This window comes from Prinia subflava (assembly GCF_021018805.1).
Source record: "Prinia subflava isolate CZ2003 ecotype Zambia chromosome W unlocalized genomic scaffold, Cam_Psub_1.2 scaffold_31_NEW, whole genome shotgun sequence".
Classification (NCBI taxonomy): Eukaryota; Metazoa; Chordata; class Aves; order Passeriformes; family Cisticolidae; genus Prinia; species Prinia subflava.
In genome coordinates this window covers 2,424,984-2,441,057 of record NW_026960608.1, presented here as the reverse complement: position 1 = coordinate 2,441,057, position 16,074 = coordinate 2,424,984, and the positions used below count along the sequence as shown (strand labels likewise).

General features: G+C 43.0%; 1 protein-coding gene across 7 annotated transcripts in view; it reads right to left on the bottom strand.

Annotated features, from left to right (window-relative positions):
- The window catches only part of LOC134564987 (ceramide transfer protein-like), a 191,684-nt gene that overhangs the window by 172,927 nt on the left and 2,683 nt on the right, over positions 1–16,074 (bottom strand). For 6 of the 7 annotated variants that reach the window (XR_010083730.1, XM_063424330.1, XM_063424333.1 and 3 more), the window contains exon 2: positions 15,501–15,635. The exons of the other annotated variant lie outside the window; for it this stretch is intronic. Coding sequence is in view for 5 of the 6 variants with exons in the window: in XM_063424330.1 (XP_063280400.1) it covers positions 15,501–15,635 (135 nt within the window). In the remaining variant the exon portion in view is untranslated. The remainder of the gene's footprint in view (positions 1–15,500; positions 15,636–16,074) is intronic. 7 annotated transcript variants of the gene reach the window in all.

Sequence of the window (16,074 nt, the reverse complement as noted above, 5' to 3'; positions counted from 1 at the left end):
GTGGATGTTCAAAGGAATGGTTCCCTCTACCCACCACGCCACCGACGCCACATGGAGCAAATGGACTGCCCTCATCACTCAGCGCGCCCGTACCAGAAACCTAAATCGCCCTGGGATTTTGGAGATAATCACAAACTGGCCAGAAGGTGAAAACTTGGGTCTCACAGATGAAGATAAACAAGAGCAAGTGACACGTGCCGAAGAAGCTCCACCGTATAATCAGCTGCCAGAAGAAGAAACGCGCTAAGCTCTTTTGACCGACGGTTCCTGTCGCATTTTAGGGATGAACCGTAAGTGGAAAGCAGCCGCATGGAGCCCCACATGACAGGTTGCACAAGCCACTGAAGGAGAAGTTGGATCGAGTCAACTTGCAGAACTCAAGGCTATTCAATTGGCCCTGGACATTGCTGAGAGAGAGAAGTGGCCAAAGCTCTGACTCTACACTGATTTGTGGATGGTGGCTGTTATAAATGCCAATCCAATATTCCAGTTAAAAGAATAGTTTGATTTATTAACAAAAATCGAATCACAGAATTTCGGTAAAAACAAAGCCAGCGGAAATACTTGACAGAGTTTTTCCCGGGAAAATGCCAAGGGTGAGCCGTGAGATACAGAGCTTGGCAGCCTGCTATCTCCCCAAACGATCCTTGCTTTGAGGTGATTAACGGCCGTAGCAGCGTGGATGGCTTGCCGAACATAGTCAGGGTGTAGGTTGGTGATGTTAATTGTCTTCTGACAGCGTTTTTGCCTTGTATTTTTCACCTTCTATTTCTGGACCGGGAAAATCAGGAGAGGTGCTCAACGGGAATCTGTGAGGCACGCGGGTGGAGCACGTACACATCTATCATACATTTATACAGTATATTACAGTTTCCAGTTTATAATTATCCATAAAACATGAATTAACTAACCCTATTTTTCACAGTGGCCAATGCTCTGTGGGGTTGGCTGGAAAGGTGGAAAAAGGCCAACTGGCAACATGGGGGAAAACCAATCTGGGCTGCTGATGAGTGGAAAGACATTGCTGCTCAGGTAGAGAAGCTACCTGTAAAAGACCGCCATGTAGATGCCCATGTCCCCAAGAGTCGGGCTAATGAGGAGCACTGAAACAACGAGCAAGTAGATCAAGCCGCCAAGATAGAAGTGTCAAAGATAGACCTAGATTGGCAACACAAGGGAGAGTTGTTCCTAGCTCGATGGGCCCATTATGCCTCAGGTCATCAGGGCAGAGATGCCACCTATAAGTGGGCACAAGACCAAGGGGTGGATCTAACCATGGACAGCATTTCTCAAGTTATCCATGACTGTGAGACGTGTGCTGCAATCAAGCAGGCCAAGCGAGTGAAGCCCCTATGGTATGGCGGGCGGTGGTCCAAATATAGGTATGGGGAAGCCTGGAAAATTGACTACATCACCCTTCCCCAAACCCGCCAAGGCAAGCGCTACGTGCTGACCATGGTGGAAGCCACCACTGGATGGTTGGAAACCTACCCTGTGCCTCACGCTACTGCTCGGAACACCATCCTGGGCCTGGAAAAGCAAGTCCTGTAGAGACATGGCACCCCTGAGAGAATCGAGTCAGACAATGGGACCCATTTCAAGAACAGCCTTATAAACACCTGAGCTAGAGAACATGGCGTTGAGTGGGTGCACCATATTCCTTAACATGCACCAGCAGCCGGGAAAGTTGAACGGTGCAATGGCCTGCTTAAAACCAACTTGAAGGCACTGGGTGGGGGGACTTTCAAGAACTGGGAGATTATTTTAGCAAAGGCCACATGGTTAGTGAACACTCAAGGTTCCACCAACCGAGCAGGCCCTGCCCAGTCTGAGCCCCTGAGAACAACAGATGGAGATAAGGTTCCAGTGGTACACATGAGAGGTATGCTGGGAAAAACCGTTTGGATTAATTCTGCCTCCAGCAAAGACAATCCCATCCGTAGGGTTGTCTTCGCTCAGGGACCAGGATGCACCTGGTGGGTGATGCAAAGGGATGGAGAGACCCGATGCATACCTCAAGGAGACCTTGTTTTAGGATGAACTACCCACATCACTGTGTCTGTACCCATATCTGTATGTACAGATGTATATAATTTAGGTAGTGCATGTGTGTATATATTTTTAAAGGTTTAAATTCAATGTAATAGGTTGGTATGGGAAAAAATTCGGGGTGGATAATGTTGGGGGTTAGATTTGCTTTTTTTTTTTTTTCTTCTCACAGAATTTTTTCCCATAAGTTTCCAAGAAACCTTAATGACTACTTAATCAGAACAAAAGAGAGTACTTGAAGGACATGGCAACACAAGGCTACACCTATTGTTTTTAAGTCTCTGGGAGTGTCCCTCAGAGGGGAGAGATTACTAGTTTTGGGAAAGGTAAAAAGACAGAGATGGGGGAGGGGAACTCACTCTTGCTCTCAGCACCAAGGAGGACGGTCAAGCTGCCCCTCACTGCAGGAAGAGTTCACGGCCATCACTGCCTCTGTCTCGTCCTGGGAAATCTACCGTCATCTGCTCGTGTACCCAGGAATCCTGAGCTCGTTTTCTCCAGCCTTACCTCCCCCACCGCCGCTGCTTCTTGGGAGCTTTGAGGTTCCCGTGCTACTCTGTAGCCCTGCACTGCCAAGCCCTGCCGGGACACCCCTGCTGCTCCAGCTTCCAGCACAGAGCTCCTCATCCACCAGCCCGGGACTTCCCTCCCTTCCAGCTCAGCCTCTCGGAGTCCTGCAGGGGCACCGAGATCAAACTGCCCCAGGCTTTTTTGTGAAAAAAAGCCCTCAAGGTTCTTGGTTCTGTTTATTATTAATCCTGTAGTTGTTGTTTGTTGTTTTGTCATATATACTAGTAAAGAACTGTTATTCCTATCCCCATACCTCTGTCTGAAAGCTCCTTTAATTTTTTAAATCAGAATAATTTGGAGGGAGGGGGTTCGAATTCTCCATCTCTAGGGAGGTCCTGCCCCCTTCCTAGCAGATACCTGCCTTTCAAACCACGACAACTCCGTGTTACTTTATGGGGATGAGACTGCCTTAGCCAATGGGGTCTTGTATTCGGAACAAATTTATCATAAGGGCCACTGCTGAGCAGCATGTCCCAGCCCTCACCTTGATGACAGATAGTCCTGCGTAGTTGGACCAGTGGCCCTTATCTCAGGAAAAGCTGCAACATTTGCACCAGCTTGTACAAGAACAACTGCAAGCTGGCCATATCATTCTCACAACTAGCCCATGGAACACCCCTGTTTTTATTATTCAGAAAAAGAGTGGAACATGGTGATTGCTGCATGATCTTAGAAAAATCAACAATGCTGTTGTACCTACAGGAACCCTACAGCCAGGGCTACCATCTCCTGCAATGTTGACACAAACCTGGACCCCCATAGTGATTGATTTAAAAGATTATTTTTTTACTGTACCACTTTGGGAACATGATGCCCCTTGATTTGCATTTGCTGTGCTTTCCATTAATGTTGTTGAGCCCTACCAAACTGTTTGGCCTTTGCAGCTGCAATTGATATCTCAAGTGCCTACCCTCAAGGATTTGCAAAAGCTCTTACGAACAAATAATTTGGTACCCCCTTTATTGGGTTTTACAACTGAACAACTCTACCTCCTTTTCCTGTTATTGAAAATGAATCCTGAACTTACTTCCCCTCGCACCCTGACACCCAGAGCAACAGGAGCCTTAGAACAGATCACACAGATTTTAAGTGCTGTAGTGGTTTTGGTTCGCCAATTTTTCGCTTCCCGGCCAACGCACCAATTAACGTGGTGGGGTCTAATGTTGTCTAAATGCCAATTCACCCACTAGAATTATTTACTCCATTTTTTGCTGTGAGATAAGATTAGGAGAAGAGCAAAGCAGGCACAAAACTTTAAAGGGTATAAAGAAAACTTTATTTAGACAGAACTGAAAGAAAAGAAAACAAATAATAAGAATCAGAATAAAACCTTTAGAAGATTTTTCTTCCCCTCACAACCTTCTTTTCTTTCCCACTGACAATGTACAGAGACAAAACTTAGGTCAGTTGAACACCTCTAAAATAGTCTTTCATCAGTCCTCTTAGGCAGAGGAATCTTTTACCATGATATGGAGACTTTTCCACAAGAAAACAGTTCTCCTCTCATCGCTACAATTTTCATGAATAGCAGCAGCCCAGAAATCTGCAATCATGAAGTCCCTCCCATCTCACGCAGCCTTCCTACAGCTACGTTCATGGGCCATGTCAAACTCATGGGGTACTATTTTAAGGATGAGCTGTTCAAAACCAAAGGTTCTCTTCATCTATCTCTGAGATCATCTCCATCTCTGGGAACAGAGGTCTTCTTTCCCTGGGGGCAAATGGACTTCATCACTCTCATCTCTCTATTCAAACTTCTCATGAGATCACAGCTACTTCAACATCCACTTGCTCCAGCTCGAATGCCTTTGCTCATATCTGCAATTTGAACACTCCATCCCTCATAGGGTTTTCATGAATTAAAGTGATATTCTAGTACATCAGAGTTTATCATCATGGCCTTGCAAAAGAATTTCAGCCAAAGACTAAGGCATCTCCTCATTCTCCTCCCATCTGGGACTTGACTCCTTTACTGACCTTGGTGTCTTCATGTTGTTTCTCTACGTGTCATCACTCTGTCCTTTTCTCTTACTTGAGAGAGGATCAGAGTCCTGCAAGTTTCATCTGTGCAATAAAGGAGTTATTATCTTGCCTGGGGCCTGCGGTGGTCATGATGATTTCTGTTGGGCGGTGGCCGAAGCAGTCATGGTGGTAGATTCAGGCCATGCTGGGGCTGTGCCAGGATCTTGGGGGCCCATCCCGGCCAGTGCTGCAGCAGAGGCAGGGCCTGGTCTGGCCCCATCAGGCCCACACGGGGCAGGGGGGAACGCCCTGGCAGCAAGATGTTAACAGCCACTGGGGCCTGGTCTGACCAGGACGGAGCCCATCGGCCTCCCCTCTCCCTGCCTGGCAGCCACTGGAGCCGAGCCAGGACGAGGCCTGGCGGACTCCCCAGGAAGGCATTCAGCCCCTTGGCAGGGCCTGCCCGGCCCGGCCTGGCCATGTGGAGCGGGCCAGGTTGGCCTGTTACCTGTTCCCAGGCCAGAAGAAAAGAGAGCTTTCCTGGGGTTTGTTCAATTTTTAACATGTTTGTTGACAGAGGCAGGTTCAGCTTCCTAGTGGTTTAACAAGGTGTCAGTATTCAAAACTAGTCACTGATTGGTTTTGCCAGCCACAGAGGAAACTGTTAGCAGCTTCTCTTAGAAAAATCATTTCCATGGGTGGCTTCTTCATTACTCACTAAATGTCAATCAATGCAAAACCAGCACAAGTGCTCAACAGGCTCATAGAAAAGTTGATGGTATCCCTGTAAATTTTTATCTTAATTTTATTGAAAACTCTTACTGTTCCCCAGTTCCAATTGCCAATGCCTGCATGGTGTTTACAGATGGCTCTGTAAAGACTGAGCAGTCTGTAATAGTGTGGCAAAGTAACAGTCAGTGGCTACAAGATATAGAAGTAGTTCATGGTTCTTCTGAACTGGTAGAATTAGCAGCTTTTGAAAAATTTCAAGATGAGCGTAGTATTGCTACTGACTCTGCTTATGTTGCAGGTATTGTGACAAGACTAGAAGAAGCTTATATGAAAGAAGGAACTAACCCATTGTTGTTTTCTTTATTACCATGTTTGTGTTTTGCAGTGCAGTTGCATACAAAAAGGTATTATAACCTACATGTATGTTCCCATACTGGTCTTCCTGGCCTCATCTCTGAAGGTAATGCTCGCGCAGACCAGTTAGCTAGAGCTGTTGTGCCAGATGTTTTTTTTTTCAGGCACATCAGTCACATGGGTTTTTTCACCAGAGTGCAGCAGCTCTTCAAAATCAATTTCAGCTTACACACGACCAAGCATGGCAAATTGTACAAGCCTATGCTGACTGTCAACAGGTAGCACCCTTGCCTGCCCTCAGAGTTAATCCCCAGGGACTTCAAACTCTAGAAATCTGGCAGACTGCTGTTACATCTATCCCTGAGTTTGGTAAGTTGAAATACGTTCATGTTACGATTGATACCTTTTCGACTAATAAAGTTTTTGGGCAATTTTGTAGGTATTTTAGGGAAACCCTCTCAATTACAGCTTGAGCCTCTGGCCAAGTTCTAGCCCTGGCTTGTGGAATTGCATTTTATTGAAATGGTATGCTCTGGCTTACCCCTGGAAAGTGTATGGTTTATCCCAAGTCTGTAATCTCCCTGCAGTATCGTGGGTCTGTAACCCCATTGGCTGAAGAATCTTACCGCGCCCATTTCGAAGCTCCGTGTTAAGAGTGCAGGGGGAAGTGGGCTTGCCCTCTTTGCCCTGGAGGCCTCCGGAGGCTTCGCTCCTCTCCCCTTCCCTCTCCCTTTCCCTCTCCCCCTTGCTGCCTTCCTGGGGTTGAACTCCAAATAAATCCTCATCTCATCAGCACCTCACCAGCCGTCTAGAGTCTCCTTGCCTGCCTGCATGCAAATACCAACGACCGTAGGACCCGGGGGGCTCCCGGGGAACCCTCCCCTGGGACCCCCCCTAAACCTAAATTACAACACTGGCTGATGGGATTATTCCATCAGACCCAGGTGTTTCTGCACTAAAAGTGTAATCAAGTCACTTTGACTTGCCTATCTGATCTTCTGAAAGCTGGACTCTCTTTCAAGGTAAACTTGGAAGTCTTGTCCAGGAAAGGCTCTCCAAGTTTTCACTGTGAAATGGGACTCCCCAGCAACTGCAGACTCTGGGTGATGGTAAAGGTTTTAGACAATTTAAAGACATTTCTCAAGGTTCTATCTGTTAAATCACTGTCTCCATTCATGGGAAGGAGATGTGTGCAGATACCAGTTATTGGGTGTTTTCATGTATCCCCCTGTTCATAGGAAAGATATTGTTTGTGAGGAATGGAGCTTGTTTGGTTCAGGCGGCGAGCCAAACATGTTCTAATGTTAGAAGTGTTTTGTTTCACGATTCTTGTTTTTATAAAAGAAAAGAGGGAGTTGTGTGAAGAGATGGGATGGAGTTGAGCTGCAGGTTGTCAGACCCTCTTGCAGAAGCACATGGCAGCACAGAGAAGCACATGGCAGCACAGAGAGACTTGTCTCCGCCAAACCTTGGGGGGAGGAGGTGACATGTGGCAGAACCCTATGGGACAGAAGCCTGCCAAAAGATGACAGATGGGTGAACAGCACATGATCACCCCATAGAAAGAGATTTAGAAAGCACGTTGCTGACATGGCAACATGGGATAGATCAGATCACGTAGTGAGAATTATCATATAAGGAAATACTGTGCTTTGAAAAAGTGTATAAAACCAACTCATTTCTTTGAATAAACGATTCAAATTTCCTGCTGGTCTGAGTCTGTGTCACAGTCACTCACAAATACACACTACAAGAAATGAGGATGTAACCAATGGGCCTGTCCTGTTTGAACAGTCTGAAGAGCCCTCAGCTTTATTAAAGGCATAACTTTTGTTTAGTGATAACTATTGGTTAACAACTCCAGGAATGACTTGAGCAACCTGGTCTAGTGGAAGGTGTCCCTGCCCTTTGCAGAGGAGTTGGAATTTGATGATCTTTAAGGTCCCTTCCTACTTTAACCATTTTATGATATGAAATACTGAAAATGGAAGTGTGCATGTTGTCACCTTGGTGGGAATTAAACCAGAGAACTGAGTCCCCTGCAAAAAAATGCAAACAATGCTTCTCAGGTATCGATATAGGAGCAAAATATTTACAATATCTACCAGCAGCATATATTAGCCATAGAGGAAAAAAAATCAGAATTATACCACCTGGAGAAACAGCTAAGAACTGATGTGAAATTGCCAAGGTAAACTCATTAGGAATCCCATCATATACGGGAAGAAGAGTTATTAATCAAGCAGGAAGGAAGACAGCTTCATATCAACTTTAGAGAATGCATAAACTCCATGTAACACTTATTTTAGTTTTAATAGAACAAATACAAGAACAGGAATCCCATAGACTGCTGCACCCCCAAAATCACTATTTGTGTATCATTAGCTGTCTTTGTTGTATCTCATACTGTGTACTGCAGTATGCCAAGAAAGATCCAAAAGCTCTACATACACCAACAATCCAATATGGATTTCACAAGAAAACCACAAGGCAACACTCAGGATACTCTACCATAAGAGTAAAGTCATGCTTTGTAGTTCTATGCTGAGCTGTCAGAAAGAGTACAGCAGTCTGGACTCAGACTCACAGTAATGGGAATGGAAAGTTCCCATTCTATGAAAGCAGGGGAGCTGCAGCTAGAACAGAGGCTGGTTGCACACAGCAACATACTAAACAGACTAGCTTGCTTTGAAACTAAACATAAACAACTTGATACAGTACAACTGTATAAGCATTTCTATAAATGCTGTTACCATTACTGTCCCCATCCTGTTTGTCACATCCTCCCATCAGGTCACCTCGACCTCAACAACTAGGACCATCAAAAACATTATCAAGCTAGCTATATGGCATTTTCTCCATGGTACTGCATATTGCAGCTAATTTGGGATAAAAGTGTTTGACTGACTGCTTTGAATATGTAATGATAATGGTTAGTGTATAAGAACTAATGTATAATGATAATTAACAACATGTAAGAGCTAATTATAAGCACAAGGTATACTGCTAACAAATGTCAGCCTAAAAGCTTTCATCAAAGTTTAAAATTGACTTGATGTCAGTCTGAATATGCATACATATTTAATTGTGAAACAACTTTTCTCCTGCAATTTAAACTTTTAAGACTTTATTAGACTCTAGTCACAATGCAATCTGGGTTCTTAAGCATCTGGAGACATGGGCTAGTGTCGTGGTTTGAAGGGAAGTGAGTTTTTTTGGAAGTAGTGGTCAAACCAATCAGTCCTTAGGTCTGAGTATTGGCACCTTTGTTGGCCACTAAGAGGTTGGACACGCCTCTGAGGACACGAGGGGTTAAAAGCCGGATTTCCCAGCAGGACTCTCTTTTTCCCTGCTCTGCTTTCGGAGAGGGAGCGTCTTCTCCTCTCCCCTGCGCAGGCCTGGCTAGGCCGGGTGGGGGAGGGGAGCAAGGTGGGCCTGGCTGAGCAAGGTGGGCCTCGGGGTGGGGAACAGAGGGAGCTGGAGTGGAGCTGGTCCAGCTTCCATCTAGAATGGAGGGGTGGAGGGAGAACTTTGGAGGTGCCTTCCGCGTCCCCCTCCCTGTTCCATCCCGTTCCCCCCCCTTTCCCCCCCCCCCCCCCGGTCCTGTCTCTCTCCTCCCCCCACAGAGAGAAGGTGCCGAGCTGGAGCTGCTTGTGAGAGCTGCAGTGCCTGCGATTGCCTGTGCCTGACCTTGGTGGTGGGAGATAAAAGCTTTTAACTCTTTCTAAGGCAGAAGAGAGTTATCCCTGGATGCTGAATTCTCATAGTTGGTGGTTTTAGAAGAGAGAGGACAGCCTGGGACCGAGAGGGTAATGGGAGATGAAAAGAAGCCCCTTCGATTGCCGGAATGAAGAGGAGTGGCCTATTGGGCCGGACTTGTCCTGCATAATGATAGCCATAGACGGACCCTGGACCCTCCTGACTATAAATAAGACTGTGTTTGGGTGGATGTTTTTGGCTCAAACCCAGAGACGTTCTGGCCTGCTTCTTGGAGCCCCTGGCCCCAGGGGTAAATGGGGGGGACCTGAGTCCCAAAATGAGAAGATGGCTGGTTTTTGGTACTTGGCCAAAACATCCTTAAAAAGAGCCCTGTAGCAGTTCAGGTCCATGGACGGCAGTGAGAGTGCTGGACATGGAAAGGAGGGTGTCACCCTGGCAGACTCCTCCAGGCAGTGCCATGGGTGACGTGGGAACATGGGATGGTGGACCTGTGTTTCCTGTGGGGGGGGGGGGGGGTCTGTGGTGCGAGAGAGACTCCTCTCGTCCTGGATGGAATGTGGATTGTCTGAATTTTAAAGGATGATGATTTGGATTAGGAACCCAGGGTTGTTGAGGGATTAAGCAAGTAGATGAAGGTAATGTGCTGGAGTCAACTGAGTGAGCATGTATGGAATGGAAATTGGGGGGAGGAGAAGCAGTGTTTTGGGAGGTTTTCTCTTCTGCTTTTGGGTGGTTGGGTTTTTCTTTCCTTTTCTATTGTCCATTGTTATGTAGTATAATAAATTGTCTGTCTGTTTCAAGTATTAGGCCTGCTCTGCTCTGTTCTTGACCACATCTCACAGTAGTTCATTAGGTAAAATATACCCTCATGGGTGCATTGGCATTTTGTCTAATGTCAACCCATGACAGCTAGCAAGTTCTGTTTAACTGGTCCTGTTAACTGGGGAATGGTAGACCAACTGACTAGAAAGACATGGCAAACAGACTAAGTAGCTGAAGTATGCTAGAAGATTTGATCTAAACCACATTGATTAGAATTCAGGAGGAACATGGCAAAAGCAGCAACTGAAGTTCATGTCTAAAGGAGGAACTGAGGTCACTTGGTCTGTTCAGCCTGGAGGAGACTGAGGAGAGACCTTATTGCAGTCTACAACTTCCTTGTGAGGGGAGGAAGAGGGGAAGACACTGATCTCTCTGGAACCAGTGACAGGACTCGAGGGAATGGCATGAAGTTATGTCAGGGGAGGTTGAGGTTGGATATTAGAAAACGGTTATTCACCCAAAGGGTGGTTGGGCACTGGAACAGGGTCCCCAGGCAAGTGGTCACAGCACCAAGCCTGAAAGAGTTCAAGCAGCTTTTGGAAAACACTCTCAGGCATATGGTGTGACTATCGGGATGTCCTGTGAAGGGCCAGGAGTTGGACTCAATGATCCTTGTGGGTCCCTTCCAACTCAAAATATTCTATGATTATATTATATGATTATATATAAGTTCTAAAGCTGAATACTTTAGCAATATTACATAATGCAAAAATATTTTATTATTTAATACTTTCATAAATTACTGATTTTTTCACCCATCCTGGTCATATTACGACAAAGAACTCCATAATGACTAACAGTCTCATTTAAGCAGATCTGAATGTGTACTTTTCCACTTCCGACCGAATTTCTTCAATACATACTAAGAAATCTTCCAGTTTTCCACCCAGTCAAATATTTGCATTTTGCTTGCCAAGGATATTAGTACTTCATATAGTATTTTGATAAATACAGGACAATATTGTGACATTTTCACTCTGAACATCAACCCAGCCACTGCTGGTTCAGATAACTCAGACTGTAATTTTCATATACAAATTTGTACAGAGTATGTGAATGCTACAAATTATTGTCCAGGAGAATCCCATGTTCCAAACAATTTCTGCCTGTCTCACCAACAGCAGCCCCATCTCATCTCCTAGGCATCAACTCTTTCTCTCCCTTGCCCTTCTATTGTTCTTTGGCATTTTCCTCTCCAGAACACAATCACCTCAGGCCTTTCACATATGAATAAGCATTCCTGACCACATGTGCCTCTGTAATGTTTTTTGGATGCACTGTCTACCATCACCATTCAGATTTCTCTCCCATTTAACCAAGATTTTTCCACCAGTCTGGATGCAACTATTAAAGTATTTAAAGCTCACACCAAAGCCTAAAAGTATAATTGCCTTGTGTTCTAAATAAACCCCTATCTATTATGGGCTTGTATTCTATATCTTTTTTTTACTCAAGTAATCTTTTTAGCAGCAATTAAGGCTGAGAAAGTACTTCATGAAGTTAGAGAAAATCAATTATTTCATTAAGTGCCCTCATACTAAAACATAGTTTTCCAATCTCAGACAATTGGAAGCATTACTTCCCCATGCAATTAGCAAGTATTAAAAATTTATTGCTATGGTACTTCTGCCCAGGGCATGGATTTACAGCTTAGCTTTTTTAATAAAACCTTTCACCCAACTGCAGCAGTAATTTAGTGTGTCCAAGCTAGCTAATAGAACAAAACTTGAATCTGTGCATATATCAAGTTTTTAATAATACCATAATTCCTTCTCATCCCTTGACCACAGCAGAACTTTCAACTTGAGTTCAAGCCTCTTCTCTCTGTTATAAACTGTTTAAACACCTTCGAGGCTTTTAGCCAGTTAATGTAAAACACAATACAGCATAATATAGTGACTTTCACTGTCTTCTTTCATAACTTAATTCACATGGCTAGTTCTCGACAGTTCATTACTTTATGTAATCCAGTGAGTATAGAATATTCATCCTTGTCAGAGACTGGAAAAAATTGATGTCTCGAGAGATTCTGGGATGTGTGTGTGATGGAAGGGGCAGGTCAGGCCTTGCTTTGGCAAGGCCGTGAAATGCTCCACTCCCCAGGCACAGAACCAGCATCCCAGCCCCACAGTGTCTGTCAATCAGGGTACACCAGGGGCAGTGCTACACTCTGCCCTAACCCAGCTCCTGAGTGGCTGAGTGACCAGAAGTCCCACTTGAGAGGAGGGTCCATGGAAACCCTGGGGTTTAAAAGGCTGACCATGAAGTGACCATGTGTCTGACCCTGCCTCCTCTTGGAATCCACGAGTTGGTAGCTATATGTGTTTTTTCTATATTTTGTTTTGTCTTTCTTTCTTCTCCTAATTCTCTTTTCATGGTAACGTAACACGAAACAGTTTTAAGGCTGCTAAGTTAAATGGGCTAAGTTAATGCTATGATAAGTGTTTTATGTTGAATTGGATGTAGTATTAAATCCTTTGCCAAACTTCCTTGATTTTCTATATTTTACCAGTAAACTTTTGTGTAATTTTGACCTCTTGAGAATATCTGGTTGGTATTTCTTGTGTGCACCAATCCAGAGTAAAGGAACCTTGGTTTACCCCCTTACATTTAAATGTTCTGGCGTGTTACAATCCTTTAGTCCTCTATTCCAGAGAAATCGGCTTCTCAGTTATGGGGGTTAATACAGTCCAACCAGATCCCACATTTTCCATTCAATAAAGACTATTGTCACGGGAATCTGTGGATTTCCAAATGCAGCATTCACGTTTCCTAATTTTATGATTTATCATAAGGCTTATCTTCATTGCTGAAAGTACAGTAATACTACACAATGAGAGCAGTTTTCCAAATTTATGCTTATGCATCAGTAAAACACGGACATTCTATACTACTAGTAGCATTCATTACACACAGAAAATCATTATATCCCCCATAAGACAAATGGGCATACCTAATCTGAGCACCTAAAAGAAGGCTTCATGAGAATCCAGTCCCCTCCCTATCCTACAAGGAAACATTACAGTCATCAATACCATTTCATACCACTTATACCCTGCTTTGCACTTAAGGAAAATTTCCTACAATACAGAAGGTTAGGAGATAGGTAGTTACTATGCCTGACTCTTGATTAGCAAGATCAAGGAAAAGTATACTTACAGTATAGTGAAAGATTGTCAACAAATATTCAAGGTGAGGATCCCAATTACATCAGATCAGTGCTACTGAACATTAAGTCAGTAAAAAACCCAACTTCTCTACCAAAGTAATTGCAAAAAATACAGTAACAAATAAGTTCCACTGATAACAAAAATAGCTTTTCATTATTATCTCAACATTTTATCCACTACTGGTATTCTCCTATGCATTTAAATACATGTTAGTAAGCTTATATTAAGACATTACAAGGACATGAAAATAGACTATGTACTACAGGAAGAATAAACAATTATCATAATTCATTTTCTATTACAGAAAACGGGTTTAAAAAAATATTTAATTTACTACTAAACTGTGAAACTAGAAGCATTCATTCTGAAAAAGTAAATTTCTGTATCCTAGAGACACATGACCTAATAGCATTCCTGAACCTTTAATACTTACATAGCAATCACTAACTGCAACTAGAAATAATTAACAGCAGTTTACCAGGTTTCAGACATTATTTAAACTACAAGCAATTAAACTGTCAAATACCAGTCAGCAAGCACGATTCTGACTGAAAATGAAACAACTAAAATATCAGAATAATTTTGAGAAATACTTTTTATTCTTTCTCAACGTACTCAAGAAGCTCCAGAACTGGGGGAAAGGGAGTGAGACAACAATTCAACACCAAGTTACCAGATGCAACAAGTGCCAGATAGAAGAGAGGAAAAACGCTATCTGCAAGAAGTTTGTGTTACACACTTCCTAGTCATAAGACAAGGAGCTCACCAACTTCCCAAAGCACAATATACCAAAAAATTCCCAAAACAATATCAGCATCACTATATTCTCCACCACCAGAACTGGAATTCAAGCTGCTGAGATGTACTCTACAGCACATTTCCAGACTTCTCTTGGCCTACCTCCCTGCCACCACCTTCCTGTCTCTGCCTGGTTGGCATGTTAAGCCTCTTACGAGTGAATAAAACACCTTTGTTAAAGTCCTGATCAGAGACTGGTACCTCTACAGACTACCAGAAGTACACTTAAATGAGCACTTCTAGATGCTGTTGCTGTGCACAATAAATTCCTGAAAAAGTCAAATCTTGAGCAAGTTTAAAAGTTTAAGCAGCTTTAAAAAGAGCTCTGAAATAAATTAGGCAATCTATTTTAATTTTCAGATGACTACAATAGCTGTCAGACATCTACATGTAAAAATCTGTGTTTTCTTCACAATCTTTTTCCCAAAATACATAAAGTTGATGTAATCAGTCCAGTCTTTTTTTTCCCAAATCCAACTGTGTTTAAAAAAAATCTATTTTTAAACTGAATATTAGTAAAGGGAACTTCTTATTTGTCATTCTCAATTCAGTTTGAAAGCAAAACATTAGGTGGAGTAAGAACATAAATACTAAAATTTAACACTACTGCTCTAGAAAGTTATGTGCTACACAAGTCCAGCTTCACACACCTCCCCATCAAATAACTAGCTATTTAACAGTAACACAGAAAAGCATGCTTTTTGGCAAGCATTAGTCATAATTAATATATATGACACTGAAAGCTACAAAAATTTTTTTTTCTTTATCTTCTAAGGCAATTTTATCTTTATAAGATCTCACTTATATGTAGGTTCTTTGTTCTTACCAGCATAATGCTGGATCTTTTAACATTAGGCAGAAACAGCACCTCACTTTAGAGAAGGAAATACATAGCACATTTTCTTTTACAATTTTTGTACAGAGTTATGTTCAGAAAGTACAGTCAAATAAATACTACCCTCTCTTTCTAGTGTGAAGTGTAAAGACTGTGATGAATGCTGTTGCCTTTGCAAAGTTGGTCCAGGGTCTTAGGCTGACCCTTGGGAAAACTCCACCTCCTCCAGAAGCAAACTCTATCCCTACCAACAGAAACCTCCAAGATAACAGATATGAAAAGCTGTGTATTGCAATCTCAGATAAAACCAGCTTGTTTTCTTATTAGTAACTTCTTTCCCTGGCTCCACAGTGTTGCACTAATATAACTAACTTTAATATTAAACAACCTACAAGAATTTATTTGCCATACCCATGTTTACCTTCACCAGACATGAGCCTACAAATATGTAGCACCCAAAAACATGTCAGTACTGAAATAGTACTTACTGTAATCACAGCCTTGCTCAGACAGATAGAGCCTCTACAGCCATACTCCGTTTCACCTTCAGACTTGTAATAACTAAGTGTGTTGCTTTTCAGAACTACCCATCGATCTTGCCACCCATGAATGTAATTGGTCCACTGTAAAAAAAAAAAATCAAAGATCAGCTAATAAAAAAACAACAATAAAAAAGTTTGGCTGATATTTCTCAGGCTTCAGGAAAGACATTTCCACATCAAAGTTCCTTCTTTATATTCACCATAAAATTCTAAGTAGGATATACAATAGGAAAAAAGCACAACACCCTGAAGCTCTGAAACATTTAGAGATCAGTAGGATACACTTCTGTAAGGCCCCAGAAAACTTACTCAACAAGACTGTTAAAAGGGCTTACATTTTTTCATGTACTCTGAGTTAGATGCAAGGGAGAAATACCGACAAGGTATTCTCAAGAGGTCAAAACAACAAGAAGAACTTTACTGGCAACTTCAGAAAATCAGAAAACTTTGGCAAAAGTTTAGAGCAGCATTCAACATAAAACATTCCACAAAGCATTAACTTAGCCCATTCAATTTAGCA